Source organism: Phodopus roborovskii, unplaced genomic scaffold, assembly GCF_943737965.1.
Source record: "Phodopus roborovskii unplaced genomic scaffold, PHOROB, whole genome shotgun sequence".
Taxonomy (NCBI): domain Eukaryota; kingdom Metazoa; phylum Chordata; class Mammalia; order Rodentia; family Cricetidae; genus Phodopus; species Phodopus roborovskii.
Window position 1 is genome coordinate 55,178,606 of NW_026126407.1, and position 23,905 is coordinate 55,202,510.

General features: G+C 41.5%; 1 protein-coding gene across 1 annotated transcript in view; it reads left to right on the forward strand.

Moving 5' to 3' along the window:
* Positions 1–659: 659 nt before the first annotated feature.
* Positions 660–23,905, forward strand: part of Hapstr1 (HUWE1 associated protein modifying stress responses) — a 29,169-nt gene continuing 5,923 nt past the window's right edge. Inside the window, exons 1-3 of the mRNA XM_051181405.1 lie at positions 660–1,614; positions 2,245–2,325; positions 12,431–12,706. Of these exons, the coding sequence (XP_051037362.1) occupies positions 684–1,614; positions 2,245–2,325; positions 12,431–12,706 (1,288 nt within the window). The 5' untranslated portion in view covers positions 660–683. The remainder of the gene's footprint in view (positions 1,615–2,244; positions 2,326–12,430; positions 12,707–23,905) is intronic.

The following is a 23,905-nucleotide window of genomic DNA, read 5'->3' on the forward strand; positions in this document are numbered from 1 at the left end:
GACCACCCGCCTTTGAGTCCAATCTCGAATAGGAAAAAGAAACATGAACTTTCAGACAGACCAGAAACTAAGAGTTGGGGAAATGGGAGATTGGATAGAACTGAGGGTGATTTTGGAAGAAGTCAGAGTAGGCAGGGTCAGATCCTGATAGGGCTTTCCTGATATGCAGGCGATGTAGGGACGGAGTTCTGCTCAGGCTGTCTACTCGGAATCTGAGGTCCAGTCATCGCCAAAACCCTCCTCTTCCCAGACCCGGTTTCCGGGCCTGCCCACCCGAAAGGCGCTGTGCAGGCGCCGGGACGCCAGCAATTGCTCCAGGGGCGGGGTAGGGACACGGCGGTCGCACGTGTTCCGGGAGCGTGCACAGGACAGGTGCCGCTGCTCGCTCAAGGCGAGACCAATGTCCAAGCTCGGGCCGGTCCCGTTGTCCTGGAAGCCGCGGTGGGCGTCCCTGGGGTGCTCACATCTCGGGAAAACTATTTGCCCCACTAAGATTAGGAATTCTGTAATAAAAACATGGGAAGCGCTTTGGAAACAGACGTAGACTGACTTCTCAGGGACCCGGAGTCAGCACATAAACAGTCGGTGACCATGGACTCGCAAGCCCCAGAAAGGCCCCCGCCGGGTGCGGTCACCAGGACGGGTCACGTGACGAGCTAGACAAGGGACTGCAATCATTGCGCATGCGCAGCCCCCTCCGCGACAGCGTCCATATATTTTTTTCTGCTTTGGTTGGCTGCACGCAAACACTGCCAGCTCCTCCCTGCTGTACCGGCTTCAAGTTCCCTGACATTTACTCCTTTTCCCCCCCACCTCCGCCCATTGATGACATCAGGTCGACAGGCGGGCAAGCCAATCAGAACGCTGTGTTCAGGGGCCGGCACGCGGAGCCCGTTGCAGCGGGCCAATGGGGAAGGCGGACGGCGGCCGCGCCCCAACCGCCTCCTCCTGGGGGCGCCGCTGGCCAAGTGGGCGGCGCTTTCCAGTCAGCATGTGGGCGGGGGAGGGCGGGGCCCGGCCGCCGCAGAGGCGTCGACGCCGCCGCCGTCGACGACGTTCTTCAGTCTTCGGGGTGGGCTCGGTGGCGCAGGCCGGGCCGGCTGTGCCGGGCGGAGAGCGGCGGGGGTCGGAGCGGGGACGGGGCGCTGTGGGCGGGCGGTAGAGGGGTGCGGGCGAGGCCAGGGCAGGGTGCGGAACCTCTGAGCGTGGTCAGGTGGGGAGAGGCCCCGGGCTGTGCGGGGCGGGCGCCGGCTCCGCGGGCTTGCAGCAGAGGCCTGGGCTGGCCGCCCGGCCCCTTATCCCCGGGCCTGTTGACGACGACGCTCCCGCGGGGGCCCCGCCTGAGGAGGACGCGGCGGCGGCGGCCAGGCCGCGGTAGGCCGCGGAGGATGGAGGAGCGGAAGGAGGAGGGCGAGGCGGAGATCCAGGAGCACGGGCCGGAGCACTGGTTCTCCAAGTGGGAGCGGCAGTGCCTGGCCGAGGCCGAGCAGGACGAACAGCTGTCCCCCGAGCTACAGGAGGAGGCGGCGGCCGCCGCGCAGCCGGAGCACAAGCAGCAGAAGCTGTGGCATCTCTTCCAGAACTCGGCCACAGCCGTGGCTCAGCTCTACAAAGGTGAGGCCGCGCCGCCATCTTGGCGCCGCCCCGGCCTGCGGAGCTAGCTGCCCTTCCGCCCGGCTCCCGGCTCGCGTCCCGGGGCTCGGTGGATTCCCGCATCCTGCGGGGACAGCTCTGCGGCGGGGAGGGGACGGCCGCGCCGCGGACCCCTTGCCATCCGACTCGCACGTCGCCGACGGAGGAGCGGCCCTGGGAGGGGGATCTACGATGAAAGATGGGGAGACCCCCGATTTGGAGTACCCCTGGAGTGTCCCCACAAATCGTTCCGGGTGTCCCCGGCCGGATCGAGGGGGTAGGGGAGGAGTCCCTGTCACAAAATGGCGAAGGAGGCGGTGGGGCGGCCCTATTGTGCCCCGAGCCGGCCTCGGGGCGGAGACAGCGAGGGGCGCCTCCCTGCGCTGCCAGGCGGCGTTTGCAGCTCCAGCTTCGCTGATGTCAGGTTCCCCCTCCTCGACCCAATAACTCAGATCTCATGCTCCCTTTGGGATCCCCAAACTCTGAACAAAATGGCGAAACCTAATATGGCCGTTCGGAGTGACTGACGCCCAAATAACATTCTCTTCTTTTCTCTGTGTTCGTGTGTGTCTTTTTTATCCTCCCTATTGTTCCCCCCCCCTTTTGTTCCAGACCGAGTGTGTCAGCAGCCAGGACTTTCTCTCTGGGTCCCCTTCCAAAATGCAGCCACCGCCGTCACCAACCTCTACAAAGGTAAAGATAACCTTGCTTTGCTTTGCCAGATTAAGGGGGAAGGGAGGGAAGGGCAGGCCGCTTCGGGCTGGCGGCCGATGTTCTTGAGTGTTTTCTGCTCTCAAGTCCAGCTTCTGCTAACCTTGAATACCTTGCAACTTGAGGATATCTTTAGTGTTCTAGCTAGGTATCTATAGGCAATTTTTGACACTTCTCGGAGGCCTCCTCCCTCGCGGATATGAAAGTGCCTGGGGGACACTTGGTTGTTATCTCTGAGGGGGCTGGTGTTGGCATGTGCTGGTTATTCTGCAGTGCCTGAGACATCCCCAGCTCCTACCCCTTATCAAGGACTTTGCTTACCCAGTCTCCAAAGTGCTGAGATTGAGAAGCTCTGCCATTGAAGAAAATGCAGGCCTCAAGGAGGAAAAGTGATTTTGTTGATTTTTTTTTTTTTTTTGGGAGGGGGGTTACCACAGAAGGGATCACCAGGCCTTGGAAGATAGCATTGAAGTGGTTAGAACTCTTGCTGGTAGGATTGGAATTGTGCATGCTGTCCTGTCTATAGCAAGTTCATCAGATCTTTTTAAAAAAACTTCTTTGTATTTGACTGTGAATTGTTGGTGTCTGTATTAAGAGTTTTGAATGGATGGCTTTGTGTCTGGTGCTGTTTTGGAGTTCATTTTCAGATCTGATGACTGAAGATGTACAGGTATACATAAGGTCTTGGCCATTGTACTCTTGGTAACATTTGGGAGTTTTCTTGTGATAAAATTAATTTGGATTAATTAGTTGGCTTCAAAGGTTAAAAATCCAGTAATAATAGAAATTCGTGCAGTTTAGGAAATAACAATATAGATTGAAAGATTATGGAGCATCTTTTTGCGTGTCAGATTCTTGATGTCAGCATTTTGTTAGAGGTTTAGAGTACACTTGATAGTTTGAAGGGACAGTAGTTTTGAGAAATATTAATTTAGAGAATGCAGTCTTACTGAAGAAACAGAAACAGCTTATTTATTGACTTTTTAGTTTTGCTTTTGTAAGACGGGTCTCACTTTGTAGCCTAGGCTGGCATCAAACTTGTGGTTCAACAGCCTGTCTCTAGTGCTCAGATTATAGGTGTATACCATCATGCCCTGCTAGAAACATAGTTTACATGATTACCAGTTAGCTTTGACTTTATATAGCTGGGTTTTTTAAATTTTAGGGGAGGGTGTTGGGGATGGAATCCAGGGCCTCAAAAATGTTGGGCAGTTAGTTACGTAGCTGCTGAGTCATAACCCTAGCCCAAGTTTCATAAGTTTTGACTATTGAATAAATTGATTTTTAGCATCTATTGGTGCTTCAGGGTCTTGAGTAATCTCTTTGGATAGCTCTTGGTTTTATGTAGAAAGAGAAATTAAAAATAATACTTAAATTAAACTTGTAACAAATTTAAATTCCTTAGTGTATAGTTTGCATACAATAAAATCACCTTAAAAATTAGCAGTTTCATTTTGACACACATACTATTAACAAATAGAATATATCATCCACTCCAGTTCCTGGCAGCCCGATTGCTATGTACTTAAGAAATGGCTTCATTGAATTCACATTGTAGGTATTAATAGCCCAATGCTTTGCTTTATTCCTTGAGACAGTCTCTCTGTTTAGATCAAGCTGGCCTGAAACTCAGAGATTTGTTTCTCTGGGATTAAAGGCAGGCACCTGCCACGACATTTTGGCAAAACTCAGTACTTTATGTTGTAGAGTAATAATTTTGTTGTTTTGAGCTTATCTATTTTTGCTTTTGCAGTTTTTGTTTCAAAGGGAAGACAGCAAATGTTGAGCATTTTCCTGGTTGCTGGGTCACTGATTTGAATGGCCCATGGTTTTGGTGCTGGTGCATACTAATAGCATGAGTCCCTCCAGGATTAAAGCTAGAATTTTTTCCTTAAAAGATGGGTTGAGCAGGGAGTGGTGGCATACACCTTTAGCCCCTGCCCTGGGGAAGCAGAGGCAGGTGGATGTCTTTAGTTCGAGGCCAGCCTGATCTACAGAGTGTGTCCCTGTCTTGAAAAATCAAAAACAAAATTCCCCTCAAAGAAAAACCCCCAAAATCAAAACCAGCTTGAATTCTGAAGTAAATCCTCCCTCCGCAGGGGTTTCTCTGTGTCAATACCAGCAGTCCTGGAAATAACTCCTTTTGTAGACAGGCTGACCTCACAGGGATCCAACTTCCTCTGCCTCTCAAGTTAGGATTAAAGGCTTTTGCCACCACCACAAGGCTAAAATAGTCACTAGTTTGATTACTAAATTTGAAGTGCTTATTGCTGGATATAGTGGCACATGGCCTGTAATCCCAGTACAGGGGAGGTTGAATTAAAAGGATCAGAGATCAAGGCCATCCTCGGCTCTAATGAGACCCTGTTTCCAAACTGATAAATTTTCTTTGCATAAAAAACTTCATGAGGAGCACTGCTTTTGTTTGAATAGGACATGTAGTTCCAGGATTGCCACTGTGAATTGATTCTAAGTGTCCTGTTAACTAAAACATGCTTTTTACCTCCCAGGAATGAGCAAATTTCATATGGGATTAGGTAGTTTCAATTCCTTATTTTTGTTGGAGGGTGAATAATATTGTACTTTCACACACTCCCACCTTTTCAGAGTGTGACAATTATAGAACAGGCATAAAACTTTAAGAATATGTTGCTATCTTTGTTAGAACTGGTAAAATTAGTAATGTTACAAGTGAATTCAAAGTCAAATTGTTCACAGTTATGATGAACTACTTAAGTGTTAGCTGACAGGAAGAAAGACTTTGTTAGTATCCTCATAGTGGGCAATGCTTTCATGCATTTAATGTAATCAAGCACATGATAAACTAAATGGCTCATTTTGCAGCCAGGGAAGAATGGTGCTTCTTGGTAATTCTTTTAAGTAAGCACACAGGAAGGTCAGAGTTGAGTTAGAACTCTTTAACAAAGGGGACTTTGGGGGAATGTTTATTTGCTTGCTTGAGTATTTAATTGTCAGTGTCTCCTTATGTAGCCCAAGATGGCCTTGAACTTGAGTGTTGGAATTACAGATTTACTACCATGCCTGGCCTGGGTCATCTTTTAAGAAAGAGATTATCTTTCCAAAAGACTCTGTCTTCTTACTGGACAAACCACACCCTGATTTAAACATCACCCAGTCTTAAGGTTAAAAATGTTGAACTGCATCTGGTAGGATTGATAGACAACCATGATCCAGATTAAGCTCTCAGTTTTGCCATTGTGAGAATCCTTACAGACCCATCCTTCTCCTCCAGTGTCTTCTCTTGGGAGTACCTGGTTTTACTAGCAGTTTTCATCCATTGAGGAAAAGGACCATTATACTTCTGTTTCTTGGCCAGGAATTGCTTGATTCTCAAAGTCTTGTGAGAAGACAGGGCTAGAAGCAGAGTTGGGTATGGTGCACCGTAGCAGAGAGAGAGAAGCAAAAAATTTTCAAGTTATATTTACTTATTTAGTATGTGTTGCATGTGTATGCAGAAATCAAAGGACACAACTTTTGGGAGTTGGTTCTCAAACATGCAGTATCAACTCAGGTTATCAGGATTGGTGGTAAGGGCATTTACCTTCTGAGCCCACTTGTTGACCCTCAGATCTTTTAATTGCCCAGAAAGCTTTGGAAAAAATTAAGCATGCACTTGTGGGTTTCGTTGGGATATGGCCAGAAGAGTTAGGAAGAGAAAACAAATTGGTTTTGTCTTCTTGTTGAGGACATAATTCATTTGGGCAGGCCCTGGTGATACTGGCTTGTGAATCCTAGTTACTTGGAATTTTGAGGAAGGAAGGTGGTAAGTTTCATGTTAGCCTGGGCTACATAGTGAGACCCTGTCTCAAAGGGGGCTGGACATATATGGCTTGTTGATGAGAGACCCTGGACCTTTTATGCCAGATCTGTCAAATTGCCTGCTGCTATTTATTTATTTATTTATTTATTTATTTATTTATTTATTTATTTGGTGGTGGTGGGGAATTCTGGTGGCTGGTTCTTGATGTATGTGATCATTCCAAAGAGAACATTTTCCCTTAAATGTTGTTGGTTCCTTGTCATAGTATGAATTTTGTATCTTCAACTAAAGGAAGGGAAGAATTCTAGATAGGTTTAGTGGGTACCTGGGAAATGACACTGCTAAACCTGCAGTTCACTTTTTGGGAGTACTGGTGCTACTAAAATTGTATGTGATTCTGAAAAAAAGCTTTTTTTTTTTTTTTTTTTTTGAGACAATGTTCTTGCTATGTGGCTTAGGCTGGTCTCTTGTATGTAGTGATCCTGCCTAAGTTTCCCCACTACTACAGTCATAGACATGCTACCATGTCTCTCTGAATCCTGTCTTCTTCTTGGGGATTCCTAACTCCTTAAGCTTGGACTGGTGGCTGTCATTCAGGACAAAGTTAGCCTGGGTAGCCTTATAGGACATTTTGGCTGAGGTGGGAGCTCTTACCCTAGCTGTTTAGTAGCTTTTTGGAACCACAGAGAGTTACTTCTCAAGTCCATGCCTCTTGTCGTCTCCTGCCCCATTGTTTCTAGCCTAGTTTGGCATCCTGTTTGCTTTGTAGCTGTTGATGACCTTGGATTTGTGGTCATCCACTTTACCTGGGCCAGCAGACTTGTGTTATCAAAGACAGTTTATTTCATGCTGGGGATCAAACCAAGGGTCTACCTAGTCTACCAGCTGAGTTACATTTCCCAGTCCCAGTTGTGTTACTTATTTTATTTTTTGAGACACGTCTCATGATATAATTCTGCCTGTAATGAAGTTCACTATGTATGTAGACCAGGTTAGCCTCAAACTCAGATCCTCCTGCCTCCATCTCCAGAATGCTGAGATTAAAGATGTGAACCACTATGTGCTATGTGACCCTGGGTTGTCTTCAAAATTATGGCAATCCTGTCTCAGCCTCCAAAAAAGCCAGCCTTCCTTCCTTCCTTCCTTCCTTCCTTCCTTCCCTCTTTCCTTCCTTCCTTTTTTCCTTTCTCTCTCTCTCTCTCGGTTTCTCTCTCTCTCTCTCTCTCTCTCTCTCTCTCTCTCTCTGGGTTTCTCTCTGGGTTTCTCTCTGGGTTTCTCTCTGGGTTTCTCTGTGTAGCCCTGGCTGTCCTTGTAGAACAGGCTGGCCTTGAACTCAGAGATCCACCTAACTCTGACTTCTCAGTGCTGGGCTTAATTAAAGGCGCTCACCACCAGCATCAAAACTTCTGGGACTGGAGGTATGAATGATTTTGAGTTAGCATGTGGATTCTGGGAACAAAATCTTGAGTCCTTTGTAAGAGCAACAAGTGCTTTAAACACTTAGCCACCACTTTAGGCCCCTTACCTCTACTTTTTATAAGTGTCTTTGAAGCATGGGTTGGTTGCATATTTTGAGTTGTTCTTGTATATCTGCTTTAGTAATACTAAAGTCTACAGATTTTGTATCTGGCAATTAGGGAATACTCAAATGTTGATAGTGCTGGTGATCAGGTTTTAACTGTTTAAAATTGTTTTGTACAGTGGGAAGTGCTTGATATGAAAGGAAGTAATTCTAGTTTTTTTTTTTTTTTTTTTTTTTTTTTTTTTTTTTAAGATATGGTTTCTCTTGTGTGTAACCCTGGCTGTCCTGAGACTTGATTTGTAGACCAGTCTGGCCTCAAACTCACAGAGATCCATCTTTCTCTTCCTCTCAAGTGCTGGGATTAAAGGTGTGCTCCACAATTGTCCAGTTCACATCCTGTTTCCAACAATCATTTCAATTCAGTGTGGCCAGTTTGGTCTTAACCTGTTATCTGTACTCCAGAGGTGAATGGAACATAATGAAAATCTGGTACAAGTTGGGAGTGCCTATTTGTAGAAAGTGTGTTTTGCCTAGGGGTAGATGGTAAATGTTTGGGACTCTTTATTGTAAATAATAGTACCAAGCTTTGAAGCTTTTTCTTACTTTGTGAACTTTTCTTTTTGAGATAAGGTCTTGTTGTATAAAAAATAACTTAGGCTTTCTTATAACTCAGCATGCAGGTCAAGCTGGCCTTGAATTTCCTGTAGTCCTTCTGCCTCAACTTCCCAAGGGTTAGGATTGCAGGCACTTGCCACTATGCCTAATTCATTCTGTCTATAATACATTTTTATATGTAACAAGCATTTCAGGCCAGTGAGATGATTCATTTGGTAAAGGTGCTTGTTCCCAAGTCTGAGGACCTCTGGGGTCTACAAAGTGGAAGTATTGACTCCTACAGTTGACCTAACCTCTGAGGATGTGTCTATATACATCTGAGCAAAGTAAATAAAATATATTAAGTCAGCTTTATTGTTGTGGACCTGTTGGTCTCCTTCTATATTGCAGGCTATATATAGGAATAACTTGATTTGGTGACCTGCTTTGCATTTCTCCCTTTGTTGCTTGTGTGTGTGGCTTATTTATATACATATCTACAGTTTGTGTTGAATTTGGTTTTATGTTAGTGCTATTCTGAAACTTAGAAGAGCCTGTACTAACCTGCTACATGATTCTTGTTTAGAATTGAACTGCTTAGTTACTGAGAATTAGTACCATAGCTAGGTGTGGGATTATATAAGTTAGTTTCTTAGGACAAAGTTACATGTCCTGTTCCTGTATCAGACGTGGAGAGAACTTTGCTCAACACATGGTTAGTTGTCCAGACAAAAAACTTGGAGTAACTTTAGGAAGGAGAGGCCAGGGATTAGAGACTAGTATAGGATGCTTATAGCCAGTAAATAGCTACTGTGATTCTCTCCTGGTTCCCATTTTTTTGTTCTGGGTGAAGAGGAAAACACATTGGTAGTGAAGAAGTTCTTAGTTACTAATTTAATTTCTTAGGGACTACAGGAGAGCTGTGTTCCTAAAATAATTGGGGAAAAGCTTTATTTTGACTCCGATCCTTATGCTCCTAATAAAAACATTACTTTGGAGTTGGTGATGTAGCTCAGTTGGATGAATGCTTGTCTGGCATGCTTAATGGTCCTGGATCAAATACAGCACCCCATAAACTAGGTATGGTGGTATATGTCAATAAACTCAGTTTTCAGGAGGTGGAGGCAAAGGGATTAGAAGTTCAAGGCCATCCGGCTATTGAGACCCTGCCTAAAAAGCAAAACCCAAATACCTGTTTTTTCCTTGTTTGTTATAGATTGTAGATGGTCAGTATAAATTTAACTTTAAATTTCAGTATTTTGTGGTTAACTTTCTTTAGAAGTGCTACTTTATTTAGTATTGTGTGTTAGGCTTGTAAAGAAGACTGATTTCCCCCTTTAATTGAAGAAGTGGAGTTTTTGGTGGCAGAACTCTACCACTGTTTTTTTTCCCCAATCAGGCTTTCTCTGTAGTTTTGGAGCCTGTCCCAGAACACATTCTTTATACCAGGCTGGCCTTGAACTCAGAGATCCGCCTGCCTCTGTCTCCCTAGTGCTGGGATTAAAGGCATGCACCACCATCACCCGCCTGGAATTCTGCCTCTTAATCTAGCTTTAGATAAGGCCCTTCAAGTCCCAGTCATTCAATTAGGATACCCACTATGCTGACTCAAAGTTTTGTATTCAGTGGCAGAATATGAATATGACATGTTCAGGGGTTAAACTCTAGTAACCCTGATGAATTTTGGCTCTGTGAATTATGTTTGAAGGTATTGCCCAGAATGTTTCTAGTGCATACCACTGCTGTTCTGGGAAAACCAGACTTTAAAAACTCTCTATTTTGGAAAACATTTTTCAAATAAACATGGACTGGTCACTGTGACTCTTGTAAATAAAGGTATGTTTTGTGGCTAAAGGATGGGTTGCCAGTTTGATACTTACTCTGGGGCTTCACCTTTCCTTGAGGTTATATAGTCCTCTTCCAATAATGGCTTTGATTTTGGTAAAATAGTTCTGGACACAAGACTATCTCAGTTTCTGTACCCTGGTTTTTTGAGCCAGAGATCTGAAGCCCACAGGTGCAGAAGTGTTTATCAAAACAGTGTTTTGTTACCAAATTTAATTCATTCTTGAAAGATAAATAAATCTTCCCCATTCTCAAGTACAAATCTCTCCAGTTAGGAGTTTGAATAAAAGCACTCCTTTAGGTATGGTGGGTTTCTCTCTTTTTTTAATTTATGTTTTATGTATAGTGCTCTGTATGGATAACTGCGTGTGAGAAAAGAACATCCTATCCTAATATAGATGGTTGTGAGCCGCCATGTGGTTACTGGGAATTGAACTCAGGACCTCTGGAAAAGCAGCTCTTAATCACTGAGCTCTCTCTCCAGCCCTATCATTGTTTATTTTGTTGTTGTTGTTGTTTGTTTTGTTTGTTTGTTTTGAGACAGAGGCACAAACGTTTCTAAAAAGATGATTGCTTGGATTTTGTACTTTTATTTGGTCCCAAGAGATAGGGTTATTGTTCTTAACTGATTTTCTTAACAGACTGCTTAGCTCTTTCAGAATCACTAAAGCTCTCGATAGATGAGTGAGTGCATCTACTTTTTAAGGATGGTTTTCCCATCTTTCCTCTAAGAGTTGGAAAGAGCTGTGTGTGTAACCTTCATGAATACTGTTTTCTAAGATGGCATTCATGTCTGCTTGTATATTTGAGGAAATAAGCAGCATATTTTGTAGGATTTAGATTCTAGAAGTGATACTGGAGAAATGACCTCACTCTTGCCTTTTTATATCTAAAATAGACTCATCTACTTTCTCAAAGTTATAAAGGTCTGAAATTTTTGGTTTTTAGTGCTGATTGTACTGGATCTTGCACTGTATATCAGGATGGCCTTGATCTCAGAGATCCTCTGCCTTTGAGTGAAGGGATGAGGGTTTTGGATCACCATATGGGTGCTGGTAATTGAGCAGAGGTCCTCTGCAAGAGCAGTATGCTCTCTGCTGAGGCATCTCTTTAGCTTGTTGGTACTTAATTTTTAAGAGTTCTACTTTTTTGACTTTGGCAGGAGCACTGTAGTGGCCTTGGGGAACTAATTTTGTAGATCAGGCTGACCTTGAAATCAGATACCTACCTGCCTCTGCCTCCAGAATGCTGTTGTTAAACGAGTGCATAAGATTTGCCAACTACTAAGAGAAAGTCTTGTTACAGAGTTCTTCTTATACAGCTGCACTCTGGTCACCCTGCTTTTGGAGATGAGCGCTGGGGATTGAGGCCAAGACTTTGCATGTTAAACTAGTCTGTGCCCTATTTAACTACTGTTACCATTTTTTTAAAAAATTAATTCATTTTTTACATTCCAATCCCAGTCCCCCCTCTGTCATTTCCTCCCACTTCCTCCACTCCTGCCATCTGCTCCATGGAGACGGTAAGGCGTTCCATAGGAAGAATTTTATTTTTTTTTTTTAAATCAGATTTATTCACCTGGGTATCTCTAATGTTTAATGATTTGTCTTAGTGGGACAGACCTCTTCATTTCCTTCCCCCACCTCCCTTTTAGAACCTACTCTGTACTTTGAGGCCAGCCAGGGCTATATAGTGAGACCTTATCTCCTAAAATGAAAGATAGTTCATGTGTTCTGCTAGCTCAGGAGCTAACTTCAAAAGAAATTTGGGTGACTTTTAAATTTAGAGATATTGTTTCCAACTAAATAAAACAAATGAATGGCAGGGGATATTTTGCTGAACTGAGTTTCATTATGTACTGGGAGGCTACTCTGGGGAAATTTAAGGCAAAAGAATGGTTATGATGTACAAAAGACTTTTGGTTAGAAGCAGACTGCAAATATATTGAGAGCAGTGAGTGTGGTCTTTTGGTTTACTTGTAGTAAGGGGATACTTGTAGTAAGGGTGGGTAGATTTTGTTTTTCAGGTAACACCTAATACTCTAAAACAGGCTAAAGTTTGGCAAGTTAAAGCAAAGCAGTCCCTTCGTTTGTGTATACAGGGTTTATCTTTTGGGCAGGGGTTGGAAATAAATTTTAGAAATAAACTCTGAATTTAGACTTAGAAGGTTAAATGTTGAACGTTTTAAGTATGACTAAGGTGTATTTCCGATTATAAAATTAGGTGTGGGTTTAGAATGTTCATAGCTTTTTCATTTTGGTTAATGTACAAAGTGGTTTTCTTTAGGAGCAAATATAGTATGACTGTAATTCACTATATATTTCCCTTTTCTTTTTTTCTAACAGAAAGTGTGGATACCCATCAGCGAAGTTTTGATATTGGAATTCAGATTGGTTATCAGCGACGCAATAAGGATGTGCTGGCCTGGGTTAAAAAACGCAGAAGAACTATTCGTAGAGAAGATTTGATCAGCTTCCTGTGTGGAAAGGTTCCTCCACCACGAAACTCTAGAGCTCCCCCAAGACTGACTGTAGTGTCCCCTAACCGAGCTACTTCAACGGAAACTAGCTCATCTGTAGAGACTGATTTGCAACCCTTCCGGGAAGCCATAGCTCTGCATGGTAAAGCCGTTTAAACATATTTCTTTGGAAAATGGTTAAGAGTGTGCCTGTGGGCCCCTTTTCATTTTTAGGGTTAGGTCCAGATACATTGTCTGTTTTGTCTATATAGTAAATACTGTTTTTAGAAGTGTTGAGATAGAATGCAAGCTGTGAGTATACATTGGCAGTCCATCTGAAAGATTAGTTTGAGCTTATTAGTATAATAGTAATTATTTCTGCACCACTGATTAGAGTTCATTGCTTTGCACTCACATGCTGTACATGTTTTTTTAGTCTTCTTGAGTCAAAAGGGAAGTCCTTGTGTCTTAAGAATTTTCTTAGTTATAGTTGCTTGGAGTGCTTGGTCCATGATAGTCAAGTAAGACGTAATTGTTGAGTTGGTTATCAATGGGGACCAAGGACTACCTTTAGTGTTTTTAGTTATCTAGTATATAAAGTGAGTTGATAGCCCAGGGGAAAGAGGTTGGAGAAGTCATACTCCCTATGCTTTCTGTCTCTCAAAACTTTATTGTTTAGATGGGTAGGATTGTGAGAAGTATAGCCAAGTCATCACTATTCCCCAGGCCAGATCTGTCATGCAAATGTGTTACTGGCTCAGAGGATCTAGTATTCTTGGAGAGACAGGGAAATGTCCTCAGTGATAAATCTGTTGTTGCTGTCACTATAGACTTCCATATGAAAGAGAGAGGGTTACTTACTGTGTGACATGTTAGATTTTTGTGAAAACAAACAAAAGCAGCAACCATGTAAGACTTGCTTGAAACCAAGATGGACAAATGATCAAACAGGTAACTAGCCAGGTAGAGAAGTAATTTGTTAGGCCATGCATCCTATTAACAGCTTACATTTTTAGGCCATAGGAACAGTCACAAATCATCTAAAATAAGGCTAACCTGCTAATAAACAGTGGGATATGTATAAAGGGCCTCTATATCATGGCAATTTTAATGTTTGCAGAGACCATGCTTCTTTTGGCAGCCATTCCTAATTTACTTTCTTGTATCCCTAAAATGAAAAGATGGGAGCTGGAAGAGTGTTGCCTTCCTCCACCTTGTTTCAGATTTATTTACAAGTTAAAGCATTTATTTCAAGAAGAAATTTACATGAATTCAATTCCTGCGATTTTGTATTATTTCTGATATTCACATTATTCAGGACTTTTGAAACATGGGCAAAAATTTGGTAGTTTTTTCCTTCCCTACTGGATTAGTTTGTCACATTTCCTTTTAAATTTGGAAAAACAATTACAAGATGTGTGTGTATAATGTGTCACGATTGATTTAGTGAATAGTGAATATAGTTTCCTCTCTTAAATATTGTCATTTTCTTCAAGTTTATGATTGAATTCATACTTAAAATATTTCCTGCATACTAGTATCCTGCAGAGACAGTTTTACAAAAAAGCCATGCTTGCTAGGTAACCATGCCAGGGTATTTATAAAAAATGGGCAGCTCAGATTCCATGAGGAAACTGCTCTGTTCTTAAGTGCCAGTATGTTTTTTTTTTAGATTGAATTTGTTCAACCTGTGATTTATTACTTTTTGAGCTTTGAGAGTTTTGTAAAATATAGTTCTAGAATGGGTATTACTTATGCTTAAGTTATGAGGGCATTTAAAAGTGTAAACATAAAGCCAGTAAAAATAAATTTTTGCCTATGGTGAACATTACAGTAAAGTAATAATTCAATACATACTTGGGCAAAGTGTACTCTTATTTGACAGGTTTGTACCTCTAAAGTCATATAGTTAGACAGTTTTGGGTTAAAGTTTTAGGGCCTCTGCTAAGAATTTTTAGAAGCAATTATATTTGAATGTTGTGTTCTAATGGCTGTCAGTTTACTGAGGAGAATGCTAATCTGATTTGAATGTTTAAATTTGTGTTAGTAAGAGGGCATTAATGAAATGGTAAGGTAGACAACATACGGTATTCTTATCTGATTTGTAATGAACTTAATTTGGAACCATCCTAATTAGAGTATAGATACCAGAGAAGTTTTTGTTGTGTGTGTGTTTGTGTGTGTGTGTGTGTGTGTGTGTGTGTGTGTGTGTGTGTGTATTTGCATAGTCAGTTTTGAAATATAAAGTCAAATTAGAATTTTTAGAGTACTTCATTGGAGGGTGGGTCTAAACTTCATGACATTTTAGAGGAAGGAATGGAAAAAGAATCATATGAGGCAGATTTATTTGTGTTTGCAATGAAAGCAAACATTTTGTGAAAGGGGCAACTTCCCTTTAAGTATATTCATTAGTTCCTAGAACCCATCCACCACCAATATGCCTCCACCAAAAAGATCTATCAACACATAAAGTTTATTGTCATTAGCAGAAAAATAGCAGGAACTATTGAGATGATTGTAGAATGTTTCATATAGACAGACTGGGAATGCCAAAGAAGATGTTCTGAGGGATAACCTCATCAGCTGGGAACCAGCTTAGTGTGAGGTTTGGGTTCTATTTTAACATTTCCAACAGATTTGTTTTTTTTTTTAAAGGAATGTACTAAGAAGATGATTCTGTTGCACAAAAGTATGAGATAGAAAAAAATTTACATAAGCTGTTTTACTAAATGTTTCATAAAAAACAAACAGAGGATGATGCCCTGTATGAAACACAAGGCTGAAGATTCCAGTCTCATGTATTGGGAGCTTTAAGATGCAGTCCTTGTTAATGGATGGATCACTGGGTATTTGGCAGAGTTCATGCTTTTAACCAGATTTGAACAGAAGATTGGCCACTTGACCTAGGTACAAATAGGTGAAGTGTTTGGTTTCTTGTATAACCACCTAAGGCACTGAGGAATATGCTGCAATGCAACATGGAATTATACCTTTTCTGTGTTAGATTTCTTCAACCCCTGAGTAATGCAAGCTATTAACTCCTGTCTGACATGTCTGCTGTTTTGGTCTCTGCCTTTCCAGTGTATGTGGTAGAACATGGTCATCATGAGCTCAGGCTGGCCAGTGGCTTAGCCTCTCCTCGGGGAGTAGCTGGTGTGTGCTACTCAGGCTGGAAAGAAAAGGAGGTAGCTTAACAGAAGCTGTGGTGCCTATAGCAGCCATTCTCAACCTGTGGGTCGCAGCCCCTTCAGGGACCCAACTACCCTTTCACAGGGGTCACCTAAGACTATGGAAAAATAGCCATATTTATATTATGATTCACAACAGCAAAATTATAGTTATGAAGTAGCAACAAAATAATGTTGGTTGGGGGTCACCACAGCATGAAGAACTGTATTAAAGGGTCAAAGTTTTTCGGAAGGCTAAAAACCACTGCTACAGGATTATTCTTTTTTTGTTTGTTTAGTTTTGGGATAGGTCTCTACACGATCCTGCTGGCAAGAAAAATCCATAGAGATTTTCTTTTCTCTGCCTCCAGATTGCCTGGATTAAAGGTGCATGCCACCACTTACTGCTTTTTTTTTTTTTTTTTTTTTTTTTTTTTTTTTTAAGGGAAGGTCTCATTCCATAGCCCCTCAAAATATTCCTATTAATGCTCATCAACCAGCTTCAGTCAAAATTAAGTGATGGTGTTTAGCAATGTGTAAGACTTATAAGACTAACCTATGCTTTATTTGATTACTTTCTGTAGCGTGTTGCTTATTTTCTGTGTACTGTAGAATTTAAAATTCACAGAAAATAAAATATATAGGATCATGCAAATTGATTTTTTTTTTTTTTTTTGGTCTTGGTTAATTCTCATCTTAAAATAACATTGAAAATCTACTGATTCTCCTTTTATTTACATTTTATGTATGAGTGAGTGGTCTGTATGTATATTTTCATGCCAGAAGAGGACATCAGATTCCCATTATAGATGGTTGTGAGCCACCATGTTGGGAGTTGAACCCAGGACCACTGGAAGAACAGCCAGTTTTTTTTTTTTTTGGAGACAGGGTTTCTCTGTGGCTTTGGAGGCTGTCCTGGAATTAGATTTTGTAGACCACGTTGGTCTTGAACTCACTGAGATCGACCTACGTCTGCCTCTTGAGTGCTGGAATTAAAGGCATGCCCCACCATCGCTCAGCTTTTTTTTCCTTCCTTCCCTCCCTCCCTCCCTCCCTCCCTCCCTCCCTTAATTTATTTTACATACCAACCTGTTTCCACAGCCAGTATTCTTAACTGCTGAGCCATCTCTTCAGTCCCCCACATTTTCCTTTTTTTATGTAAATAATAATTCATGTAGATCAAAAATACCCAGAGTACTTTAGTTTATTTCTGCTTACCTCTCTTTTCTAAGGTGTTTCATTCTCTTTTGCTACTTGGGTCTCTGACCCTTTTCTTGGGTTCCTTGACTGACTTAAATTAGATTTTAGAGGATCTCTTACCTTGGCTGCCACTTTCTGTAGACTCTTTAGGGGGTCTGTTGCTTTTACCTTCTAGATCTCCATTTTCTGTTTAGAACTCTGTAGGCTACCCATCTTATGTTTTTGTGTTCAGTTGCACATCCCTCAGCCAGTGAGCATTTGTTGCAGATGACATTTCCTTTTTTTCCCTTCCCTAGAATTAAGGCTTGCTAGGCAAGTGCTGTATATTAGATGACATTTCACACTAACCTCAGCAAATATATACCATCTCCTCCATGTAGCTATTCAGCAGTTTGTGTAGTCTCTAGAAATAGATACGTGAAGAGTGCTTCTGTTTTCTGTTGAGACAATTAGAAGATTTATATTAATCTCTTGGATGTGATGTAAAATTTGGCTCGGGAGGGGGCAGGAGCAGAAAAGGGCTATCTCACAGTTTTAGCTTGGCTATGGGCAGGCTGTGGAAGGGTTTTTTTTTGCAGGAGATGTGTTTGGGTTTGGGATAATCTGCTATTGCTGTTATTTCTGACACTTAGGTATCAGGCTATGTTTTATAAAACCATTGGAGTAATCTTTCTTCTCCCCACACTCCCATCTTTGTCATTGCCCTGCCTAAGATTTCTCTGTGATCTTACTAGGGCAAGTAGAAACCCATTGTAGTCTGGTTTTGATTTGGGATCAATATTCCAACCCTAGTGTTAATGTCTTGAATTTCTTGTTCTTTTCTCAAATCTCCTTATTCACTTGTTCATACTCTAAGGCTGATCATGTGATTTGTGACACAGCTTTTCTCCATTTCTCTCCTTTTTTTCTTTTTCTTTCTTTTTTTTTTTTTTTTAAAGACAGGGTTTCTCTGTGTAGTTTTGGAGCCTGTCCTGCAACTCACTCTGTAGACCAGGCTGTCCTGGAACTCACAGAGATCTGCCTGCCTCTGCTTCCTGAGTACTGGGACTAAAGGTGTGTGCCACCACCACCTGGCCCTCTGCATTTTCATCATCATCATCATTTTTAATACAGGCTTGATTTGAATTTATGCCCTTGCTGATTCTCATGAGTGCTGTGATTACAGATGTACACCACCACACCTGGCTTGCTGTCCCCATTTCTTTTTAATTGTTAGAACAGGTCTCCTGTTGTTCAGATTCACTTAGAACTCTGGTAACTTTCACTCCTGATCTTATGCCTCCACCTCTCAAGTGCTATTTTTTTTTTAAATGTAGTTATTGTAGTAATAATATTGGTTGGCCTGCAACTCAATATGTAGATATACAGTAAGGCGGCCTTGAGCTCCTGGATGGTCTTCCTTCCTCTGTAATACTGGGATTGTTAACTGTGTGTCATTGCACCTGGCTTTCCATTCTTAAAGCTTTTCTTGAACCAGGGTCTCACTGTGTTTGGATATTGTACTTTTCTGATGATTGAGGTCCTATTGTGTTATTCCTTTTGGCTTTCATAGAACCTAGCAAAGAATATGGTATAATTGTGCTTCTGAATTTACTATAGGGATAAATACAGAGGTCTGAGAAGTGACTGTAAACAGTACTTGGGGACTGAGAACCTTGGAAAGAGTAAGCTGTGTACCTGCTTAATTCCTGGGAAGGAATCTCACATAATAACAACTGGGAATTTGCTGGGCCTGAGAATGAAACCATGAAGAGGTAGTTTTTTTTTTTTTTTTTTTTTTTTACATAAACTTTTTTTTGACAGTTTCATACATGAGTACTGAACTATAACCTGCTTAATGTACATTATATGTGTTTAAGGCTGACGGCTTGGTATTGAAGACTTGATTCTCTTTCAGCAGCTACCTGTAGCTTTTCATTCGGGGTTTTGTTCTTACAAGATTTCCCTGATGGACCTTGGAATGTCAACTGGTGGTGGTATTATGCAGGTCTTGTTGAGAGCTAGTTTTTGGTTTATACTTAAAAAGAAGGGGGGGGGGGCTATTTTGTGTATACTTAAAAAAAAGATGTCTGTCTTTTGAGGCTTGGTCTGACTGTGGAGGCTGGGTTGGTGTGGAGCTTGCTGTGTAGATAAGGCTAGCTTTGAATTTTTGCTAGTAGTGATCCTCATCCCTCTGCCTCCCAAGTGCTGGGATTGCAGATCTGGGGCTTTTTAGTAGACTGCATATCATCTCCAAGCCCAAAGACTCCTCACTTAATATTCACCTACTCTGTGTTCATTGATGGAGAAAAGTTAATTTTGTTATGGTAGAGTAGATTAGTAAGTGATAGAGTAGGTTAGGTTATTTGGAATCCATTTGGCTCTCAAATTTGTTTTCCTGTTCACTTGCCTCTGTAGTTTTAGGGTCTCTTTTCCTTTCACATATCTCTTCCCTTCTCCTCTAGGCTTGCTTGTGGGTGGGAAAGATCTTGAGGTAATTTTAGAAAAAAAAAAAAAATTAAGATTTTTGTGTGTCGGGTTTCTCCTATCAGTGAATCTGGATAAGTGTTTTGAAGATGGTGCTTGATGGCCAGCTTTAAGGAATCCTTGGCTTACTGTGGTAGGAAGAGTACATAGTTTTTATGTGGAGGCCACTTGTTTAGTGCAACCTTGGGCACGTGCTTAAGATCTCTAATCCCATGATGCACACCTTTGATCCTAGCACTCAGAAGGCAGAGGTAGTTGGATCTCAGTGAGTTCAAAGCCAGCCTGGTCTACAGAACTAGTTCCAGGACAGCCAGAGCTGTTAAACAGAGAAACCCTGTCTTGGGGGGAAAAAAAATCTCTAATCCCATCTTTGTAAAAGCGATCTCCATTATATGGTCGAGTATGAGAGCCAACCAGTTTGCTTACATGATCCTGTGTAAATGTTTTTGTCTCTGACAGCCACTTTTTCCCTTGCCTGTAGTAAATAACAGGCATCACTCCACAGAGTTAATTTGAAGCTTCATTTTCTTATTTTTTGTAAATATTGCGTGTGCTCCTGCAGGACACACGCACGCGCACGCACACGCGCACACACGCACACACGCATACACGCACACGCTCTGCCTGCATGTATGTCTATCTACCATTTGTGTGCATTGCCTTCGGAAGCCAGAAGAAGGCATTGGATCCCATGGAACTGGATTTACAGATGGTTGCTAGCTACCATTCGAGCTCAACATGGATTCGAATCAAACATGGATCCTTTGGAAGAGCTGCTAGTGGTCTTAACCTCCAGCCTGTTTGTTGCTTGCTAAATTGGTGAGCTTAGTTCCTGTGGACAAGCTAGAGAAGTTGGTTTAGTTGTCTTGTTGTAGCTAGTGCTGTTTGGGGATCCTTAGATTGAAGTCTGTCCCTTAGAGTTGTTATTATGGAGATAGGTGCAAGAATGCAGAGTAGGAAGGCACATATATTCCAGAGGCAAGGCTTGTTACCAAAACAAACTTTACTCATCTGATAACTTTTAAAGATTCATTCTCCATCATCTCATAATGCAGGTGATCTTTGTAGTTGCTAACTCTGGTTCACACTGACTCTTAAAATCAAAGATACCTAATTTTCATTCCAAAACCAATTTTGATGACATTTTTGACCTTTGTAATACACTTAAACCCATTGGGCTTAGGTTGTAAGTATATACTGTTTCAGATTCAGGCTTAATACATACAGGGTCTGGTGTCCTTTTGGATACTGGTGGGAATTAATTGGGCTTAAGATAACTTTTATTTTTATGTTGAAAAAGGCAGTGAGCTTTGGGAGAGGGAAGGACCTGGGCAAACTCAGACAGTGGCGCCTTTATGATGCATTGTAAAGTTGAGAGAGAGAGAGACAAAGAATAATTTTTTTGTTGTAATCATTACTGTCTTCCTTCTTTATTTTCTTTTCTGGGAGACAGGGTCTCACTATACGTACTTGGCTGGCCTGTTGTGTAGACCAGGATGGTCTTGAACTTTGAACTTCAGGGAGTCTCCTGCCTTACTTAGCCTTCTCAACTGCTGAGACTACAGGCACATATTAATATTTTTTTTTTGTGTGTGTGCATATGCATGCTGATGATCAAACTCAGAGGCTTTGAGCTCTGCCCTTGAGTGATTCCCCAATCTTTGGAAAGGTCCTTAGTGTTGAAGGTTGAAGCCCTTTTAGTTTGAAAACCCTTTGTGGATTTGTAATGGGTTTTGGTTTCTGCAGTTTAAAATGCATAGATATATAAAGACATACAAATGTGTATATTGCCTTTAGTTTAGCACTTCCTATAGCTAACATTGACTTAGAGTGAATACCAGGTGCTATTTTGCAGTCATAAGGACAGGTGACTAAAAATGATTAATCCCAAGGAATGTCTAGCCTGGTAAAATTAATACCATCCTGATGCATGTAAGCCTAAGGAATTAGACTGAGGCACAGTGTCATGTGTTTGTTCATTTGGTGGGGCGGGGGCAAAAGTCTGAGCCTTGTGATACTCTTTATTTTCCTTGCTCTATTTGAATTGAACTCTGGGCTTTCTTGTATGTGCTAGGCAAGCACTGTAGCACTGAGCTCCAGTCTTAGCCACATCCTTAGCCTACATCAGTTTTAAGTTCCTTGGCAGCTTCTGGGGTCTAGAGAATCTAGGTGGGGAATGTAAGGAAAAAGCAGTCATTGGAATTTGGATTTAGTGGTATAAGGTCCGACAAGAATTCTTACCTAGAATTCCTAATTCCTCACACACAAAACCTTAAACAGCTACCTTCTTTACCCCAGAAGGAAAGGCATGATTTTAGACAGCATGAACCAATCAGATTTTCTCAGCCCAGATTCCACAGTGATCCTATTGAAACATTCTTTGGCTTATTTGTGGCAGAGTGATTATTAAAGAGATAAATAACTATTTAGGAGAACTGTGATAAATAAGACAACTTTAATATTTTGTTTGGTTCACTTCTTTCTTTACACCATCCCTTCTGATGTTTTAGCAAAACATGGAAACTATTTTGAGAGCTAACACAGATGCTTACAAGTTCTTAAAGTGATGAGATAGTATAGAAGAAAATTTTATTTTTTGTCAGAGGACTGGCTAGAACTTGAGGGTTGGTATCTGTTCATCATCACAGGCCCCCCCCCCTTCTCATGAGGAAACACACTCCTTGTGTGTGGAATATTGTAGTGTTTGTTGAATATTGTAGCCAGGTGCATCTTGTTGAGTACTTGAACTGTTGATAGCTTTGCAACAGTCTGAAAACACATGCCTGGCATTTGGTATAAGAGATTTCAGAACCAAAACAAACCTCTTAATCACTTAGATTTGATCTTCCTTCCTTCCCTCCTTCCCTCCTTCCCTCCTTCCCTCCTTCCCTCCTTCCTTCCTTCCTTCCTTCCCTCCCTGCCTCCCTCCCTCAAAACAGGGTATCTAATGATCCTGGCTGTCCTGGAACTTGTTCTGTAGACCAGGCTTGCCTCTGCTTTCTGAGTACTGGGACTAAAGACATGGGCCACAACCGCCTGGCTGTCTGAAGGATATTTTACATCGTCTTTCCTTCAAACCAGTCCCCAAGACTAAGAAAATCACCAGGGCACTTATAATCACATTAATTTCAGATGAAAAGTTGACACATTAAGTTGTACATTAAGGATATATATTAATTAAAAAAAAAACAAAACAAAGGTATTGGTGATAGATTAAGCTTCCAATATTAATTAGACAGAATTTTCTTGGATTTATGTTAACATTTTGTTGGATATTGTAACTTTTGTTAGAAGGCTATGTAGGTCTCAAAGCTAGTCTATTTACTCTAGTACTTATTGAGTAATCTGTTGCTAGCTATTAAATAGTTGAATTACCCGAGCTTCATTTTGGAAAAATTTCCCAAAAGCAAAAAAGGTTCAGTATCTTATGATTCCACTCTGTAGATACAGCCAAATGATGCATTTTTTCTTCTAGTCTTTTTTTTTCAATGTATAAATATTATTTCACAGTTGAGATCATATTGCATATATGATACTGTATCTTGCTTTTCTTAATGTCATGAACCTTTTTTCCTGTAGCATTAAAAACTGTCTTTGAAAAACGGATGTCTGATAAATGGAAAGCATTTTGGGCTGTCAGTATAATTGAAAATGTTTCCTTGGTGTGACACATGTATTTTTGTAATTGGCTTGATTTAGTATGCTTTACTTCAATAAAAATGCAGTATTACAATTTACAGATTGGGGTGGGGAGTGGTATCTACTTTAAATGATCAGAACCTTCCTGGTAGATTTTTTTTATTTCTAATAATTGAACTCTAAAATGCTACATGATAATTGACACTGCAGGTGCTTGCCCCTCACTCAGCACACTGCACAGGGAGCACTCATAATTCAGTGTACAATTTATTTCCAAGAAGAATACCAACTTTTTAGGGCTCCCAGGCAGGTTGATACCACTTCCAAGTCTGGGGGATTTTAGACACCCCCCCCCCCCCCCCCGATAATGCTGGCTGAGCAATCTGCAGAGGGACCTGAACCTGTGACTCACCATCACCTTGTGCATTCCTAGAACTGGCTTTCTTCAGAGGGATCTGAGTTGCTGAAAGCCAGGAAGCATAGATGGCAGCCCCAGTCGGGCTGTGAATTTCTGGGTGGGGATTTGCCTTTTCTCTCTGTGTGACTTAATGCTGGGAAACTGGATTTTATGTAATTGATTATGCAAACAGCATTTCCATATTACAGTAAGCATGAAATGATGAACATGGTTTGAAAATATTTAATGATTTCCATGTAACTTGGTTTCCTATAACTTGGACTGTAAACTTGTTTCCACTCCACTGGGAGTTTTCAATGAATGATTAAATCATCCTGAGCTTTAAAAAACAATTATTACACTAATCATTTCAAATGGATGCAGAAACATTAAAACATGAGTTTATTTATATTAAGCAATTGAGACTCTTCTGTCTAATGCTACCTATTCTGCTTTTGTCAGATGATATTTCCATAGTCCTTTTGAAAACATG